Source organism: Carex rostrata, chromosome 29, assembly GCF_964058835.1.
Source record: "Carex rostrata chromosome 29, lpCarRost1.2, whole genome shotgun sequence".
Taxonomy (NCBI): domain Eukaryota; kingdom Viridiplantae; phylum Streptophyta; class Magnoliopsida; order Poales; family Cyperaceae; genus Carex; species Carex rostrata.
In genome coordinates, this window is record NC_135946.1 from 1,620,643 (window position 1) to 1,638,811 (window position 18,169).

Genomic DNA, 18,169 nt, shown 5'->3' on the forward strand with positions numbered 1-18,169 from the left:
TTTTGTTTTTAATATTTTTTATAGATAAAAAATTTAATCCAATAACCATGGAAAAGTCCACTTTTCTATAAAATAAAAAAAAACAAACAGAAAATTATATAAAGCGCTCAACATTTTTAAAGGTAGCAAAATCATAATCACGTTATCATCGTCCATCAATTTTTAAAGGTAACAAAATCAATACAAGCATTCAACATTTAATTACAAGTTGACATTATGGCAAATTCTTTTAAACAATAATAATTAATTTTAATTTTAATTTTATTTCTAGTTTATAAAGAAGGATTAGAAAGCTGTATGAAATTAAAAATAAAAAATATTATAGTTATTTAGACCAATATATAATTGGCACTTTCACACCACGCTGGAGGAATTAGAAAAACCCAATTAATTGGTGGAAAAAAATGAATTTTCTTTTTGCAACTAGACTTGGTCCAAATATCACATGTCACGTATTTCTTCAAACATAAAATAAGGTATAGGAAGCAAACAAGTTCAAATTGAAAGCAAATTAAAAATATTATGTGTGAAAATGATGTAATCTTTTCTATAATAATATGATAATACAATATATAATAAGAGTATGGTTAAAATATACTATTGGTTTTGTGCTCAAATCATACTTTATATTCTTATTTTTATTTTTAAAGTTCAAATAGTCAATCTGAACTGCTCAACATGATCTATATTAAAATATGCTCAGAGACCAAATTTTATATATTTTTTGAAATTTTATATTTTTTTTAAATAGATAAAAACCACTGTTTTTTTGAATGATCAGAAAAAGAAAAAAAAGTGAAAATGATGCAATAATAGAGGGAGATTTTGTACCTTTGACATGTGTAATTTGTAAATACCAATAAACCATGATTAAGAACAAATACCCAGGAGGCCAGGAGTATTGTGTGGGGACCATACAGCAGTACCTCGGTGCACCGTAAACCGGGTTCAATTTACAAAAATCAAATCAACAACTGGGTTTTTAGTACTTTTTATCAGCTGATGACGATAAAACAACTCATGAGTCCCGCGCTCTCTCTCTCTCTTTCTGTGAAGAACCTCGCGCTCTCTCTCCAATGGCGGCTGTGAGAAGAAGCCTTGGTGTGTTCTTACCTGCTGCTTCTGGCCATCTTGTTGTTAGTTTCTTGCACACTTATGTATCCGTATTTGTATATTTCATTTTGTATTTTGTGCTCATTGGCTTCAAATTGTTGTTTTTATTATTAGAAATCGTCGTTAGCTAATCCATGCCATTTGACACCATCTAGAGGTATATTTCTACTTCAATTGCTTCTTATAGTTTCGTAATTTTTTTTGTGTGTATTTTAACAAGGGGGAAATTTCATGTATACCTCACAAAAACTTCAAAATTACGTATTCCCCCCCTCTAAACTTTGAAATTATGTATTACCATATGAAATTGGTATTTTATATGGTATTATGGATATCTTATAAGACCGACATTTTTCTTACACAAACTCCAATTTTTTTCTTAATGGGTATTTTATAAATTTAAAATGCTTTTTAACATAAAATACAATAAATGGGTAAATTTGTGAGTTTTGGAGGTTTAGAGGGGGGGAATATGTAATTTTGAAGTTTTTGAGGGGTATACATGAAATTACCCCTTTAACAAGTGTGTCACCAATTTGAGTGTTTCTGAACAGGATTTATGGGTGATAAATGCAACATAGATGCTGATTCGAATTGTAATGATGAGATTTTGAAGATTCGAAATGAATTTGAGGAAGCAAAGAGGAATTTCCTCAACATCCCAGTTGCTCTCAAGGAAATGCCTACTATGAATCCAGAAGGTGTTCTATTTTTATTTCCAAATAGGAGAAGAGGTTAAACATTGTTGCATAAAGCATTGAAGTTTGAACTCATTTCATTGATGAAATTCTTTACATGTACAGGTATATACGTCAATAAAAACCTGAAGCTTGATGATTTGCAAGTGTATGGATTTGACTATGACTACACTTTATCTCATTATTCTGAAAATTTACAAGTTTTGATCTATGACCTTGCAAAGAAACACCTTGTTTATGAGGTAATTTCCCTATGCAATGCGAGTCCCTTTAGGTCCTATTACAATTTCTGTTGGGCATTTTCACAAACACCTTATGTGCATCTTAAATCCCTGTTTTTTTTTCTTTGAGCTTTTCTTTTTAGTTATAAATGAACTCCCTTTAACAAAGTATTAGCCCAATAATTCTTAATCCTTGTTTTTTTTTTATACATCCATGTTGCTTCTCTGTTTGAAATTTTTGATTTAAATATGGTGCAGTTGAAGTATCCAGAGAGTTGCTTGCAATTTGAATACGACCCCAAATTTCCTGTCAGAGGCCTCTATTATGATAGACAGAAGGGTTGCCTTTTGAAGCTCGACTTTTTTGGGTCAATTGAAACTGATGGCTGCTTTCATGGCCGTAAAAAGGTTAAAAGAATTGACCATCATTTTTAAGTATGTAGTGGCTAGTATAGTAAAACGCTTTCTTATAGCATTTGTTTTGGCATTGTTTGAGAGCAGCTAAGCGTGGAAAAGATAAAAGAGCTGTATGGCACTCGACATATCGGCCGAGGCATTCAAAGAGGACTTGTTGCTCTGATGGATTTCTTTTGTTTCAGCGAGGTAACCTATTCACATGATATTCAATTGTTTTTTTACTTTTAACTAAAGCCACATTTCTTGCCAAGATTGCATTGGTTGCTATGTAAATTGAAGAAAAGGTTCATTTTGAGTCTTCTATATGGTTTTCTATACATTTGTTTTCAAGGTTTCTGTATTTGATTCTATCTTTCTTGTTTTTTAAATGGTTTATATTTTTCTAAGGAGAATCTGTTTTTGTAATGATGCAGGCTTGCCTTATTGCAGATATAGTACAACACTTTGTAGATGCCAAGCTCGACTTTGATACTTCATATGTATATGATGATATAAACCATGCGATTCAACATGTTCATAGAAGTGGCTTGGTTCATAGGCAAATTCTTGCTGAACCTCACAAGTTTCTCGTGAAAAATGTAAGTGATGCAATTGAATGTATTTACTTCAACTTTGGATTGTATTTTTCCGTTTGTTTAAGTCATTATGCATGTTCCTTGTGAAAATTTAAATGGTGGAAATTGAATTTGCTTTGTTGAAGTATGCGGTATAGGTTGCCATTACTTTTGAAATCATTTTTCAATATGATTGACATATCTGACCAACTTAATAGCTAAAATTAAAATGTGACTTTTGTTTAGACGTAAACATTATTATATGATTGACTTATAGTAGGGTTTAATTTCAGTGGATGGTTTGGTAAGAATTCAGGATGAAGAGAACTCTATGAGAGAATATGGTAACATAAATTTTGAAATGTCAAAGGATGTTATAGAAACTTAAACAAACTTAACGTGACACTTTAGGAAATGATAAATTCAATATTGATTTTTGATGTGATATTTTCAGGAGCGGATGTTTCAGTTTTTGCAATTGCTGAAAGAAAAAGGAAAGAAACTTTTCTTGATGACCAATTCGCCCTTCTACTTTGTTGATGGTGGAATGAACTACATGCTAGAGGTGCTTTCCACTTTTGTCCCGAAATGTATGATTTCATATATATCAACAACGGTACTGATTCCAAGAGTTTCGGCTATTGTTTGGACTTTTAACATGCACTGAGTGGATTCAGTTGTCTTAACTTAACAATTCATTGTCTGACCAATTCACCCTTCTACTTTGTTGATGTTACAGTATTTTCCATCTCAGTCATTTCATTATTTATTTAGTCTTTCCATTTGTTGATTTTTTCAATAGAGCTATGTTGAGAAAGGTAGTTCATGGAGGGAGCTATTTGATGTGGTCATTGCTCAGGCCAATAAGCCAACTTTCTACAACTCAGAATACCCTTTTAGGTTAACTTCTACTAATTCTAAATTACCAGTTAAAATTCTTTATGGGACGTTGTCTGAAGATTGTGATGTCTTTGGTTGTACTGACATTTTAGTTTGCACCTGTTTTTACTGGTATTATATGATGTTGTCACTGTTCCTGAAATTTCCAGACCTGATCTATGATAGTAATCCTCAATGCAACCAGTTTTACCTTAGTGAAACCTTCAAGTAAGATAATGCTTTCAAGCAAGACACTGTTTAAAACAAACTGTTCCTGATATAGCACCTCAATTGTTCAAACTGTTCCTTTGAGCAATCTTATCAGGTGTTTGCTGTACAGTGCTCAACCAACCTGTTAGATCATGCCTATACTGGAACTAAGCCAAAAGGAGTACCGAAATTTGGCATAGATATCTTAACTGTGCTTATTGAATCCTTGTAGATGCTATGACGTAGAGAAGGATACCTTGGCATTTACGGCAGTGGATAAGCTTTTACGGAATCAAGTTTATTACCATGGTTCTCTCAAAGCGTTCCTTCAGATCACCAAATGGAAAGGCCCAGAGGTTTTAGCAATTCAATTTTCTTTTACATTTTGGTTCTTGTACTCTATGATATAATAATCAGGGTTGTCTTGGAAACAAAAACTAGTTTTCAGTTTACTCTTTTAAATGATTCTTTGGCTACCATTTGAACTTTGTACCAATACCCAATTTGGTAAATATTAAAGTAATGCTCACATTTCTTTTGATGTAGCATACCATATGTCAGTTCTATACAATTATGAGCTTGCTTTTCACCGATATATTTGTTGCAACAGGTAATATACTTTGGTGATCACTTGTTCAGTGACCTAAAAGGGCCCGCGAAAGCCGGCTGGCGAACTGCTGCCATAATTCACGAGCTTGAAGTAAGTGCGATTTCATATGTCTGCATTATTTCCATTTTATTCTTCAACTGTTCACAGAATTTTTGTGTCTGTGCAGGATGAAATTAAGATCCAAAACAGTGAACCCTATCGCTTCCAAGAGGTAAATATATCTCTAGCAGTTGGATTGGTGCCATTCTAGCTTCTGATTTAACATTATTGATATTTGTCTGATATAATTTTACCATTAAATTGTGAAATACAGTAAAATATCAAATGCTTTTCTTATTATGCAAAAGCCTCCTCAAATCACTGTTAACAAAAGTTAAAAATTCTATTGACAGGCAAAGTTAAACATAATCCTTGAGCTACTAGGCAAGATACATGCAACAGTAGTAAGCACAGAAAAAGGCCAAAGCTATAAATGCCTTTTAAATGAACTCAATTTAGAGAGACAAAAATGCAGAGCTGCCATACGGGACCTGTTCAACAGCTCCTTTGGTGCAACTTTTTTAACAGACACCGGCAAAGAGTCTAACTTTGCATATCATATTCATCAACATGCTGATGTATACACAAGCAAGCCGGAGAATTTCTTGGCATATTCACCCGAGTCGTGGCTCCACCCGCCTTATGATATAAAGATCATGCCTCATCATGTCAAAGTAAGGCTATGGTACTATGCATAGCGTGAATTGGTCCATACTATGGATCCATATGTTCGTTTTGAAAGTTCATATAGTCGATCTAAATCACTCCACATGATCTCCATATGAAAATTTACATGCAGACCAAATTATTTAGATAGGCAGAAAATCACAACTTTTGAATGGTCTAGACTTTTTAGATCAAGTGATTTTCTACCTATCTAAGAAAATAGTATACATTTTCTAAAAATTGTAAAATTTGGTTTGATTTTACATCCTTTTATGTAAGATGGTGGTAGGTACATTAGCTTGTTGATTGTGGATTTGATTGTTAAGAGATATAACTACCTCAAAAAGAAAGATAGTTAAGAGAAAAATATAAAAGGATGGCAGGACTTGTTGATTATTTTCTTCGCTAATTTTTGTTTATTTTTTGCGGTTTGTTGTTGTTATTTGGCAGGTTCCGGGAAGCTTATTTAAAGGCTCATGCTGAACTGAACTGAACTGCTTCACTAAGCCTTTGAGAAACTAAGTTAGCAGTTGCACTAACACAAAATAAAACCTCAGTGAGTAGTTAGTTTTTCGTCCCTCTACGGGTTTTCTTGGATTAGAAGGGTATGGTGACTTATTTTCCATAACTTTTTACATAACCAATTTTGACTGTATTTTCTTGAAGAAATTTTGTGTTGGTTAATGTTCTTTGTTCAGTGGATAAATTACAACCACTGGCATGCCAATAAGTTGAGCAGAAATGTATATTGTTTGCTTAATAAAAAAAGACAAAAAGGCTAAGCTCATCAGCTTAACTGTTCTATAAGGGTACGTTTGGATGAAACAAGGAATAGAGCTAATCTCAAGTTTGAAAATAGTAGCTAATTCAATTTTTGATTGAGTTAGTAAAATAGTGAGATAACCCATATAACACAAACAAAGAATAGAGGGTTCGTGCTATTCTTGCTCTCATCCAAACATCCAAATTATTAAGTATCTTTAATTGGTTAATCAACTATTATTTATTGTCAAATCTAAATGTATAGCTAAAAATTATTTAAGATTTATTAATAAATTTTCATCTATGTGTGGAGTATATGTAATTTAATCTAAGAAATCAATTACTTTATTATGTTTCATCTATTGAATTTTTTTTATGTTGCATTATATTTGGAGGGTTCTAATATCTCATCTTTCATACCTTATCATACCTCATATTTTATATTTTGTATTCCAAATTCAAACTATCAAATCCGAACCATTGAAAATTTTATAATTTCTGAAATTTTTTTATTATTTTTTAAGATAGGCACAAAATCATCCTTTCTGGACAGTTAAAAAACTGATTTTGTGCCTATATAAAAAAAATAGTAAAAATGTTCTAGAAATTATAAAATTTGGTTTCTAAGAAATTTTAAAAACGAAGATATAAAACATGAGGTATGAAAACATGAGGCATTGAAACCCTTTTATATTTGTTAGTGTTTGTCTCAATATAATTTTTTTTTTCCAATATGCACTTTTTTCTAGACAAAATTCAAAAAATAATCCTAGTATATTAAAAAAAAAAGTGTGCATGATCTAGGAAGGAAATTACTCTGATAAGTAACAACATAATCGAAGAAAAAAAAACTTGGTTTTATGTTTTGTACACTTGTTAACTCTAGATTGACATTTAATAAAAAAAAATGTAAAGAAGTTAATGTTCACGAAATTAATTCTCTGATTTACACTAGGAACAAGGAACAAAACTTGAAAAAAATTTATAAAAGAAATTCATAATATTCCATTACTAACATTCAGATGATTTTATTATTATAAATATTCGAAGCAAGATGAAACATTATGTGTATGAATTTATTGACATTAAGCTAATTTATTCGAAGCTGATTTTATAATTTTGAAGAACTATGAGAAATTAGATTAATTTTAACGGTTTAATTAAATTTGTCATTTGAAATTGATTCATTAGATTGTCATTTGAAATTTATAAATGATTCTTCTATGTAGTTCTTTAATCTTTGTTATATATAAACTTTCAAATAGTTTATTCAACCGTTGTACATTAAGCATTAAAATAATAATAAATTAATAGATTGTCATTTGAAATATATTAGTGTGGGCTTTTATATGACAATTGTTAATTGTTATTTTAAGCTTTCATATTAATGTTTCCCAATATTTTAAAATATTCATTTAGCTATTATAAAATACTAACTAAATTATTGTAAAATTCACACTTACTACATAAAAAAAATTGGACGGTCATTATTGATTAAAATCATATTGCAGTTGTTTGATAAAAAAGTTTCCTAACAAGTTTATTACTGTAATTATACATGAGTATGAGTAGGGTTAAAATGCACATTTGGTTTTGTGCTCCAATCATACCTCACGTCTTTATCTCTGTTTACAAAGTTCAAATAGTCGTTCCGAACCACTCAACATAATATACATATTAAAAATATGCTTAGAGACCAAATTTTATATTTTTTGAATTTTCTTTACTATTTTTTAGATAGGTACAAAATCACTGCATCTGGACCATCCAAAAACAGTGATTTTGTACCTATCTAAAAAAATAGTAAAAAAATTCCAAAAAATATAAAATTTGGTCTCTAAGCACATTTTAATATGTATATTATGTTGAGCGGCTCGGATCGACTGTTTGAACTTTGTAAACGGAGATAGAGACGTGGAGTGTGGTTGAGACACAAAACCAATGGTGCATTTTAACCCTACTTATACATTTATAATAATTTCGAGAATCAAAATTAACTAAATAGGAAACATTCCCTTCTCCCTTGCTAGTTGCTAAATTTCGATTTAAATGGTTCAGTTTTTTAGTTTTAATGGATCTGTTTGATTGAATTTTTGAAATATTTCGGTTAAAATGGATCGGTTCAGGTTAGACTTTTCAAAACCGATTAAATCAAACCGGCCAAAATATATTGGTTCAAGTATCGTTTATATTTTGTTTGGTTCAATCATTGCTTTTTTTCATTCATTTTAGTTTAAATATTTTAGAACATCTACATATTTTGTATGAAATTGAACAATTTGTGTATGAATATGTGTAACTTTCGTTAATAATGACACCAATAGGTTTACTTTGGTTTGAACCATACTTCGATTTGTTCAGTTCGGTTCTTAATCGGTTTATAAGTTTAATTGGTTTGATTTGGTTCTATTTTTGAAAATCGAAGAAAAGTTTGATTTAATTATTTTAGTTCGGTTTCAACCGAACCGACCATTTGGACACCCCTAGCTACTAGCAATTTGTGAAGTGAACATCACCATTCTAGCAATTCTAAATAAATAAATAAATTCAATTTTATCATTTCTGCAAAATTAAAAATTTAGAATAGAAACACTCTAAAATTAATATTAATTCAATTATTAAAGTGTTTATGTGATGAGTAAATTCAAAATTTACAATTAAAAATTAAAATGTGAAATATTGGTGGGCAAAAGGGTGCAGCATATGAGAGCCATGCGACGTGTCCAGAATCAAAATGAACGGGTGAATATATTAACAGATCTACTTTCATTTCACACAGCGTACTATCACCAGAGAAAAGAAATAGTATATGAATAGTGCGCTGCGGGAAGCCAAATTCACTGTCTTAATATATTTACCCAAACAAATGGCTAATTAGCACCCTTTCCATTGCTGGTTGTTTTTAGGCGCCTTTTCACTGCTTCTCTCTCTCTCAGTCGCATGTTTGTGTGTTGTGGGTTGCATCTAAACTGCTTGACGAAATGCCGCATCAGGTGAGGATGCGGTACTATTGCTTCATAAACTGCACTCTTCTCTGGTTATTACTGTTTTTCAGAGGGGGATACGTAATTTAGAGACCAAATTATATATATTTTTAGAATATATATATATATTTTAAATAGGTAGAAAATTACTGTTTTTCAATAATCATGAAAAAAATGTGAAAATGATGTAATCTTCTCCCGAAATTTTTATTAATAGGAAATATATTAAAAAAATATCGAGATTAGATAACGCTTTTGCGTTTTATCAAAATATAGGGAAATCGTTATGGTTTATCACGGTCAAAATTAACAATACTAATCACCGCACTTATTAATTAACTAAAAAAAATTATGGCCGTAATTGATAATCACGATCAGACATGCATACCATATTAAAAAAAAAATCAGATCTCATTCTACATGGTCAGATATTGCTTAACAGGCCTCTGGCCGTGATTGATAATCATGGCCAAGATTTAATTTTTATTTTTTTTTATTTTTTTCAAGTGCGGTGATTAGTGTCTCTAATTCTGACCGTGATAAGCCATAACGGCCAGAAACCGTGATAAACCATAACGGTTTCCCTATATCTCGATAAAAGACAAAAGCGTTCTCTAATCTCGATATTTTTTTAATATATTTTCTAGTAATAAAAGTTTCGGTAATCTTCTCTATAATAATATTATTATAATAATACAATATATAATGAGTGAGTCTATGGTACTATGCATATTACGATTTGTTACCGTGCTATGGCTCTATATTCGAGTTTTCAAATCCTAACGGTCGATCCGAACCGTTCATCTTGTTCTCCATATTAATATGTGTTTGGAGACCAAATTTTACATTTTTTGAAATTTTTTTACTATTTTTTTAGATTTATTAAAAATCACTGTTTTTGGATGGTCCAGAATTTTCAGATCAAGTGATTTTCTAAATATCTGAAAAAATAGTAAAAAAATTCAAAAAATGTAAAATTTGGTCTCCAAACACATATTAATATGGAGAACAAGATGAGTGAGTCTATGGTACTATGCATATCACGTGGTGTTACCGTGCTACGGCTCTATATTCGAGTTTTCAAATCCTAACAGTCGATCCGAACCGTTCATCTTGTTCTCCATATTAATATGTGTCTGGAGACCAAATTTTACATTTTTTGAAATTTTTTTACTATTTTTTTAGATTTATTAAAAATCACTGTTTTTGGATGGTCCAGAATTTTCAGATCAAGTGATTTTCTAAATATCTGAAAAAATAGTAAAAAAATTTCAAAAAAATGTAAAATTTGGTCTCCAAACACATATTAATATGGAGAACAAAATGAACGGTTCGGATCGACTGTTAGGATTTGAAAACTCGAATATAGAACCGTAACACGGTAACAACCCGTGATATCCATAGTACCATAGACTCACTCATATATAATAATAGAGGGAGATTCTGTATCTTTGACATGTGTAAATACCAATAAACCATGATTAAGCACATAAACCCAGAAGCTATTCTGTGGGGACCATAAGGCAGTCCACGGTGCACCGTGAACCGGGTTCAATTTACAAAAATCGAAACAACAACTGGTTTTTTTAGTACTTTTTGTCCGATGGCGACAAAACACCTCTCACTCTCTCAGTCCCCCTCTCTCTCTTCCTCTCTCTCTTTCTCTTTGTGAAGAACCTCGCGCTCTCTCTCTCCAATGGCGGCTGTGATAAGAAGCCTTGGTGTCTTCTTACCTGCTGCTTGCAACCATCTTGTTGTTAGTTTCTTGCACACTTATGCATCCATATTTGTATATTTTTGTACTGATATTTTGCTGATTGGTTTCAAATTGTTGTTTTTATTATTAGAAATCGTCGTTCTTAGCTAATCCATGCCATCTGACACCATCTAGAGGTATATTTCTACTTCAATTACTTGTTATAGTTTCGTTTTTTTTTTTTTTGTGTATTTTAACAAGAGGGGAATTTCATGTATACTCCTCAAAAACTTTAAAATTAGGTATTTCTTCCTCTAAACTTTGAAATTACGTATTACCATATAAAATTGGTATTTTATATGGTATTATGGGTATCTTATAAGACCGACATTTTTCTTATACAAACTCCAATTTTTTTCTTGATGGGTATTTTATAAATTTAAAATGATTTTTAACATAAAATACCATAAAATAGGTAAATTTGTGAGTTTTGGAAGTTTAGAGGGGGAATACGTAATTTTGAAGTTTTTGAGGGGTATACGTGAAATTATTAAACAAACATGTAACTAATTTGAGTATTTCTGAACAGGATTCATGCGTGATAAATGCAACATAGACACTGATTCAAATTGTAATGATGAGATTTCGAAGATTCGAAACGAATTTGAGGAAGCAAAGAGGAATTTCCTCAATATCCCAGCTGCTCTCAAGGAAATGCCTACTATGAATCCAGAAGGTGTTCTATTTTTTTGCCAAATAGGAGAAGAGGCTATACATTGTTGCATAAAGCATTGAAGTTCGAACTCATTTCATTTATGAAATTCTTTGCATGTATAGGTATATACGTCAATAAAAACCTGAAGCTTGATGATTTGCATGTGTATGGATTTGACTATGACTTCACTTTATCTCATTATTCTGAAAATTTACAAGTTTTGATCTATGACCTTGCAAAGAAACACCTTGTTTATGAGGTAATTTCCCTATGCAATGTGAATCCCTTTAGGTCCTATTACAATTTCTCTTGGGCATTTTCACAAACATCTTATGTGCTACTCAAATCCCTTTTTTTTTTTCTCTGAGCTTTTCTTTTTAGTTATAAATAAACTCCCTTTAACAAAGTATTAGCCCAATATATTCCCAACTGTGAATTCTTAATCCTTGTTTTTTTTTTTAATACATCCATGTTGCTTCTCTGTTTGAAATTTTTGATTTAAATATGGTGCAGTTGAAGTATCCAGAGAGTTGCTTGCAAATTGAATACGATACTAAATTTCCTGTCAGAGGCCTCTATTATGATAGACAGAAGGGTTGCCTTTTGAAGCTCGATTTTTTCGGGTCAATTGAGACTGATGGCTGCTTTCATGGCCGTAAAAAGGTTAAAAGAATTGACCATCTTTTTTAAGTATGTAGTGGCTAGTATAGTAAAATGCTTTCTTATAGCATTTGTTTTGGCATTGTTTGAGAGCAGCTAAGTGTGGAAAAGATAAAAGAGCTGTATGGCACTCGACATATCGGCCGAGGCATTCGAAGAGGACTTGTTGCTCTGATGGATTTCTTTTGTTTCAGCGAGGTAACCTCTTCACGTGATATTCAATTTTTTTTACTGTTAACTAAAGCTACATTTCTTGCCAAGATTGCATTGGTTGCTATGTAAATTGAAAAAAGGTTCATTTTGAGCCTTTTATATGGTTTTTTCTACCTTTATTTTCAAGGTTTCTGTATTTGATTCTGTCTCTCTTGTTTATTAAATGGTTTATATTTTTCTAAGGAGAATCTGTGTTTGTAATGATGCAGGCTTGCCTTATTGCAGACATAGTACAACACTTTGTAGATGCCAAGCTCGACTTTGATACTTCATATGTATATGATGATATAAACCATGCAATTCAACATGTTCATAGAAGTGGCTTGGTTCATAGGCAAATTCTTGCTGAACCCCACAAGTTCCTCGTGAAAAATGTAAGTGATGCAAATTGTATGTGTTTACTTGAAGTTTGGATTTTATTTTTTCCGTTAGTTTAAGTCATTATGCATGTTCCTTGTGAAAATATAAATGGTGGAAATTGAATTTGCTTTGTTGAATTATGCGGTATAGGTTGCCATTACTTTTAAAATCATTTTGTAATATGATTGACATATCTGACCAACTTAACAGCTAAAATTAAAATGTGACTTATGTTTAGATGCAAACATTGTTATTTGATGACATATAACAGGGTTTAATTTCCGTGGACGGTTTGGTAAGAATTCAGGATGAAGAGAACTCTATGAGAGAATATGGTAACATAAATTTTGAAATGTCAAAGGATGTTACAGGAACTAGAACAAACTTAACGTGACACTTTAGTAAATGAAATTCAATATTGATTTTTGATGTGATATTTTCAGGAGCGGATGTTTCATTTTTTGCAATTGCTGAAAGAAAAAGGAAAGAAACTTTTCTTGTTGACCAATTCGCCCTTCTACTTTGTTGATGGTGGAATGAACTACATGCTAGAGGTGCTTTCCACTTTTATCCCGAAATGTATGATTTCATACATATCAACCACTGGTACTGATTTCAGGAGTTCGGCTATTGTGAACCATTAACATGCATTGACTGAATTGTCTTAACTTAACAATTCAATGTCTGACCAATTCGCCCTTCTGCTTTGTTGATGTTACAGTATTTTCCATCTCAGTCATTTCATTATTGATTTATTCTTTTCTTTTGTTATATTTTTTTGGCAGAGCTATGTTGAGAAAGGTAGTTCATGGAGGGAGCTATTTGATGTGGTCATTGCTCAGGCCAATAAGCCAACTTTCTACAACTCAGAACACCCTTTTAGGTTAACTTCTACTAATTCTAAATTACCAGTTAAAATTCTTTATGGGACGTTGTCTGAAGATTGTGATGTCTTTGGTTGTACTGACATTTTAGTTTGCACCTGTTTTTACTGGTATTATATGATGTTGTCACTGTTCCTGAAATTCTAGTTTCCACCTGTATTATATGATGTGAAACCTCCATAGTAAGATAAGGCTTTCGAGCAACACACTGTTTAACCAAAATGTTCCGGATATAGCACCTAAATTATTCAAACTGTTCCTGTGGGCAATCTTATCAGTTGTTTGCTGTATAGTGCTTAACCAACCTGTTAGATCATGCCTATACTGGAACTAAGCCAAAAGGAGTACCGTAATTTGTCATAGATATCTTATTTGTGCTCATTGAATCCTTGTAGATGCTATGACATAGAGAAGGATACCTTGGCATTTACAGCAGTGGATAAGCTTTTACGGAATCAAGTTTATTACCATGGTTCTCTCAAAGCATTCCTTCATATCACCAAATGGAAAGGCCCGGAGGTTTTAGCAATTCAATTTTCTTTTACATTTTGCTTCTTGTACTCTATGATTTAATAATCAGGGTTGTCTTGGAAACAAAAACTAGTTTTCGGTTTACTCTTTTAAATTATTCTTTGGCTGCCATCTGAACTTTGTACCAATCCCCAATTTGGTAAATATTAAAGTAATGCTCACATTTCTTTTCATGTAGCATATCATGTCAGTTCTATACAATTTATGAGCTTGCTTTTCACAGATAAATTTGTTTTAACAGGTAATATACTTTGGTGATCACTTGTTCAGTGACCTAAAAGGGCCCGCGAAAGCTGGCTGGCGAACTGTTGCCATAATTCACGAGCTTGAAGTAAGTGTGATTTCATATCTCTGCATCATTTCCATTTTATTCTTCCATTGTTCACATAATTTTTGTGTCTGTGCAGGGTGAAATTAAGATCCAAAACAGCGAACCCTACCGCTTCCAAGAGGTAAATATATCTCTAGCAGTTGGATCGGTGCCATTCTGGCTTCTGATTTAACATTATTGATATTTGTCTGATATAATTTTACCATTAAATTGTGAAATACAGTAAAATATCAAATGCTTTTCTTATTATGCAAAAGCATCCTCAAATCACTGTGTATCAACAAAAAGTTAAATCTCTATTAACAGGCAAAGTTAAACATAATCCTCGAGCTACTAGGCAAGATATATGCAACAGTAGTAAGCACAGAAAAAGGCCAAAGCTACAAATCCCTCTTAAATGAACTTAATTTAGAGAGACAAAAATGCAGAACTGCCATACGGGACCTGTTCAACAGTTCCTTTGGTGCAACCTTTTTAACTGACACCGGCAAAGAGTCTTCCTTTGCATATCATATTCATCAACATGCTGATGTATACACAAGCAAACCGGAGAATTTCTTGGCGTGTCCACCCAAGTCGTGGCTCCACCCGCCTTATGATATAAAGATCATGCCTCATGATGTCAAAGTAAGATGTTATCATTAGATTTTTCTTAATTTTTTTTTTTGTGCTAGGGTAGTTGTGACATCCAGTATTTAATCCTATTTGTAAATACTAAATAATATCTGGAATTATGAACTCTGCTGTTAGTTTGCATATAATGGCCTACTGTTAGAAAGTAGATTGTTCAAGGAAAAAATGACTAAATCCGTAGGAACTACGCATAGCGCGGATTGGTCCGTATTATGGATCAATATCTTCATTTTGAAAGTTTATATAGTCGATCTGAACCACTCAACATGATCTCCATATGAAAATGTACATGCAGACCAAATTTTACATTTTTTAGAATTTTTTTACTATATTTTTAGATAGGTAGAAAATCACTACTTTTCAATGGTCTAGAATTTTTAGATCAAGTGATTTCTACATATCTAAAAAAATAGTAAAATGATTCTAAAAAACTGTAAAATTCGGTCTGCAAGTACATTTTCTTATGGAGATCATGTTGAACGGTTTAGATCGAGTGTTTGGACTATAAAGATAGAGCTATTGATCCATAGTATGGACCAATCTGCGCTATGCATAGTACCATAGCCTCACTACTTTAATTGCAGTAACTATTGGTTGGGTACAAATTGTGAATGTCTCAACCATTGCTGGGCAAGTTGCTAATTTGAGAAATGTTGGGTATTAATCTATATAATGAAAAGTGTGATACATTTTTTAAGTAGTACTTGGTTACTGCAATTAAATGCTCCTTTTTAAAGTTTCTGAGCAAGTTGCTAATACCCTTTCTGAGAAATATCTGAATAATTTTTGTTTATTTTTTGCGGTTTGCTGTTGCTATTTGGCAGATTCCGGGAAGCTTATTTAAAGGCTCATGCTGAACTGAACTGAACTGCTTCACTGAGCCTTTGAGAAACTAAGTTAGCAGTTGCGCTATCACAAAATAAAACCTCAGTGAATAGTTAGTTTTTTGTCCCTTTACGGGTTTTCTTGGATTAGAAGGGTATGGTGACTTATTTTCCATGTAATTTCTTGAAGAATTTTTGTGTTAGTTAATGTTCTTTGCTCAGTGGATAAATTACAACCACTGGCATGCCAATAAGTTGAGCAGAAATGTATATTGTTTGCTTAATAATTTATAGAACAGTTAAGTTGAGCTTAGCTTTTTTGTCCTTTTTTATTAAGTATCTTTAATTGTTGAATCAACTATTATTTATTGTCAAATCTAAATGTATGGCTAAAAATTATTTAAGATTTAATATTAAATTTTCATCTATGTGTGGAGTATATGCAATTTAATGTAAGAAATTAATTACTTTATTATGTTTTCATCTATTGAATTTTTTTTTTATGTTGCATTATATTCAGAGGTGGATTCCAATAACTCATGTCTTTCGTATCTTATCATACCTTATATTTTATATTTTTGTTTTCAAAGTCCAAACTATCAATCGGAATCACTCAACATCATATCTATACTAAAATATGCTTGAGGATGAAATTTTATAATTTTTAAAAACTTTTTACTATATTTTAAGATAGGTACAAATTCATTGTTTCTAGAATCGTTCAAAAACAGTGATTTTGTACCTATTTAAAAAAAATAGTAAAATATTTTCAGAAATTATAAAATTTGGTGTCAACGCATATTTTAATAATGATATCATGTTGAGCGGTTCAGATTGATTATTTGGACTTTGAAAACGAAGATACAAAATGTGAGGTATGAAACCATGACGTATTGGAACCCTCTTATATTTGTTAGTGTTTGTCTCAATATAATTTTCTTTTTTCAAGACATTTCGAAAAATAATCCTAATATATTAATAAAAGTGTGCATGATCTAGGAAGGAAATTACTCTAATAAGTAACAAGATAATTGAAGGAAAGAAACTTGGTTTTATGTTTTGTACACTTAACTCTGGATTGACATTTATAAAAATAAAATGTAAAGAAGTTTATGCTGTCAAAATTAATTCTCTAATTTACAGTAGGAACTGGGAACAAAATTTGAAAAAATCTATAAAAGAAATTAATAATATCTTATTACCAACATTAAGCTGATTTTATTATTATAAATATTCGAAGCAACATGAAACATTATGCGTATGTATTTATTGACATGATCGATATTGGAATACAGCATAATTTTTAGAATTTTCAAGAACTATGATTCTTCTATGTAGTTCTTTAATCTTTGTTATATATAAACTTTCAAATAGTTTATACAACCGTTGTACATTAAGCATTAAATTAATAGAGTGTGGGCTTTTAAATAACAATTGCCAATTGTTATTTTGAGCTTTCATATTAATGTTCCGAATATTATAAAATTCACACTTAGTACATAAAAAAAAATTTAGACGGTCATTATTGATTAAATCATATTGCAGTTATTTGATAAAAAAAGTTTCCTAAACAAGGCTGTAAGTTTTGCTAAAAAAAGTTTATTACTCTATAATATACATTCATAATAATTTATAGTGAGAATCAAAATTAACTAAATAGGAAACATTTCCTTCTCTCATTCTATTTATAATCTCTAAAAAGCTATAACACATTATTCCTTGCTAGGTGCTATAAGTAAATAACGGTATGCAGTTATCGGACAAACAAAGTACTGACAAATGATTAATCTAAAATAATTGGTAATAATTGACTGATTAATTAAAAAAATCCATGACAGTTTAATTACGACTAACGACTAATTAATCAATTAATCGGCCTAAACGGACATTTTTAACAATACAGGAATTGCTACTAGCAATTTGTGAAGTGAACGTCACCGTTCTCGCAATTCTAAATAATAATTCATTTTTATCACTTTTGCGAAATTGAAATTGCAGAATAGAAATATTCTAAAATTAATACTAATTAAATTATTAAAGTGTTTATGTGACGAGTAAAATCAAAATTTACAATTAAAAATTAAATGTGAAATATTGGTGGGCAAAAGGGTGCAGCGTACGAGTGCCATATTGCGACGGGTCCAGAATCAAAACGAACGGGTTAATATA

General features: G+C 31.3%; 1 protein-coding gene across 5 annotated transcripts; it reads left to right on the forward strand.

The window, feature by feature from the left end:
* Positions 1-1,021: 1,021 nt before the first annotated feature.
* On the forward strand, positions 1,022-16,377 carry LOC144546210 (HAD-superfamily hydrolase, subfamily IG, 5'-nucleotidase). Of its 5 annotated transcripts, none has more exons than XM_078294743.1 (14): positions 1,022-1,136; positions 1,228-1,270; positions 1,668-1,814; positions 1,917-2,053; positions 2,291-2,440; positions 2,534-2,635; positions 2,863-3,027; positions 3,458-3,568; positions 3,806-3,903; positions 4,325-4,448; positions 4,703-4,792; positions 4,869-4,913; positions 5,095-5,415; positions 5,858-6,183. In XM_078294743.1, the coding sequence occupies exons 1-14, from the start codon at positions 1,077-1,079 to the stop codon at positions 5,888-5,890; spliced, it is 1,626 nt and encodes a 541-aa protein (XP_078150869.1). In that variant the 5' UTR covers positions 1,022-1,076; the 3' UTR covers positions 5,891-6,183. The 5 variants fall into 5 exon arrangements, with proteins under 5 accessions (XP_078150869.1, XP_078150868.1, XP_078150866.1 ...); XM_078294742.1 differs by lacking the exons at positions 1,228-1,270; positions 1,668-1,814; positions 1,917-2,053; ... (8 more) ...; positions 5,095-5,415; positions 5,858-6,183 and adding exons at positions 11,001-11,046; positions 11,439-11,585; positions 11,687-11,823; ... (8 more) ...; positions 14,850-15,170; positions 16,001-16,377 and having other exon boundaries at positions 1,031-1,133; XM_078294740.1 differs by lacking the exons at positions 1,228-1,270; positions 1,668-1,814; positions 1,917-2,053; ... (8 more) ...; positions 5,095-5,415; positions 5,858-6,183 and adding exons at positions 11,001-11,046; positions 11,439-11,585; positions 11,687-11,823; ... (8 more) ...; positions 14,850-15,170; positions 16,001-16,377 and having other exon boundaries at positions 1,037-1,136.
* Positions 16,378-18,169: the final 1,792 nt, after the last annotated feature.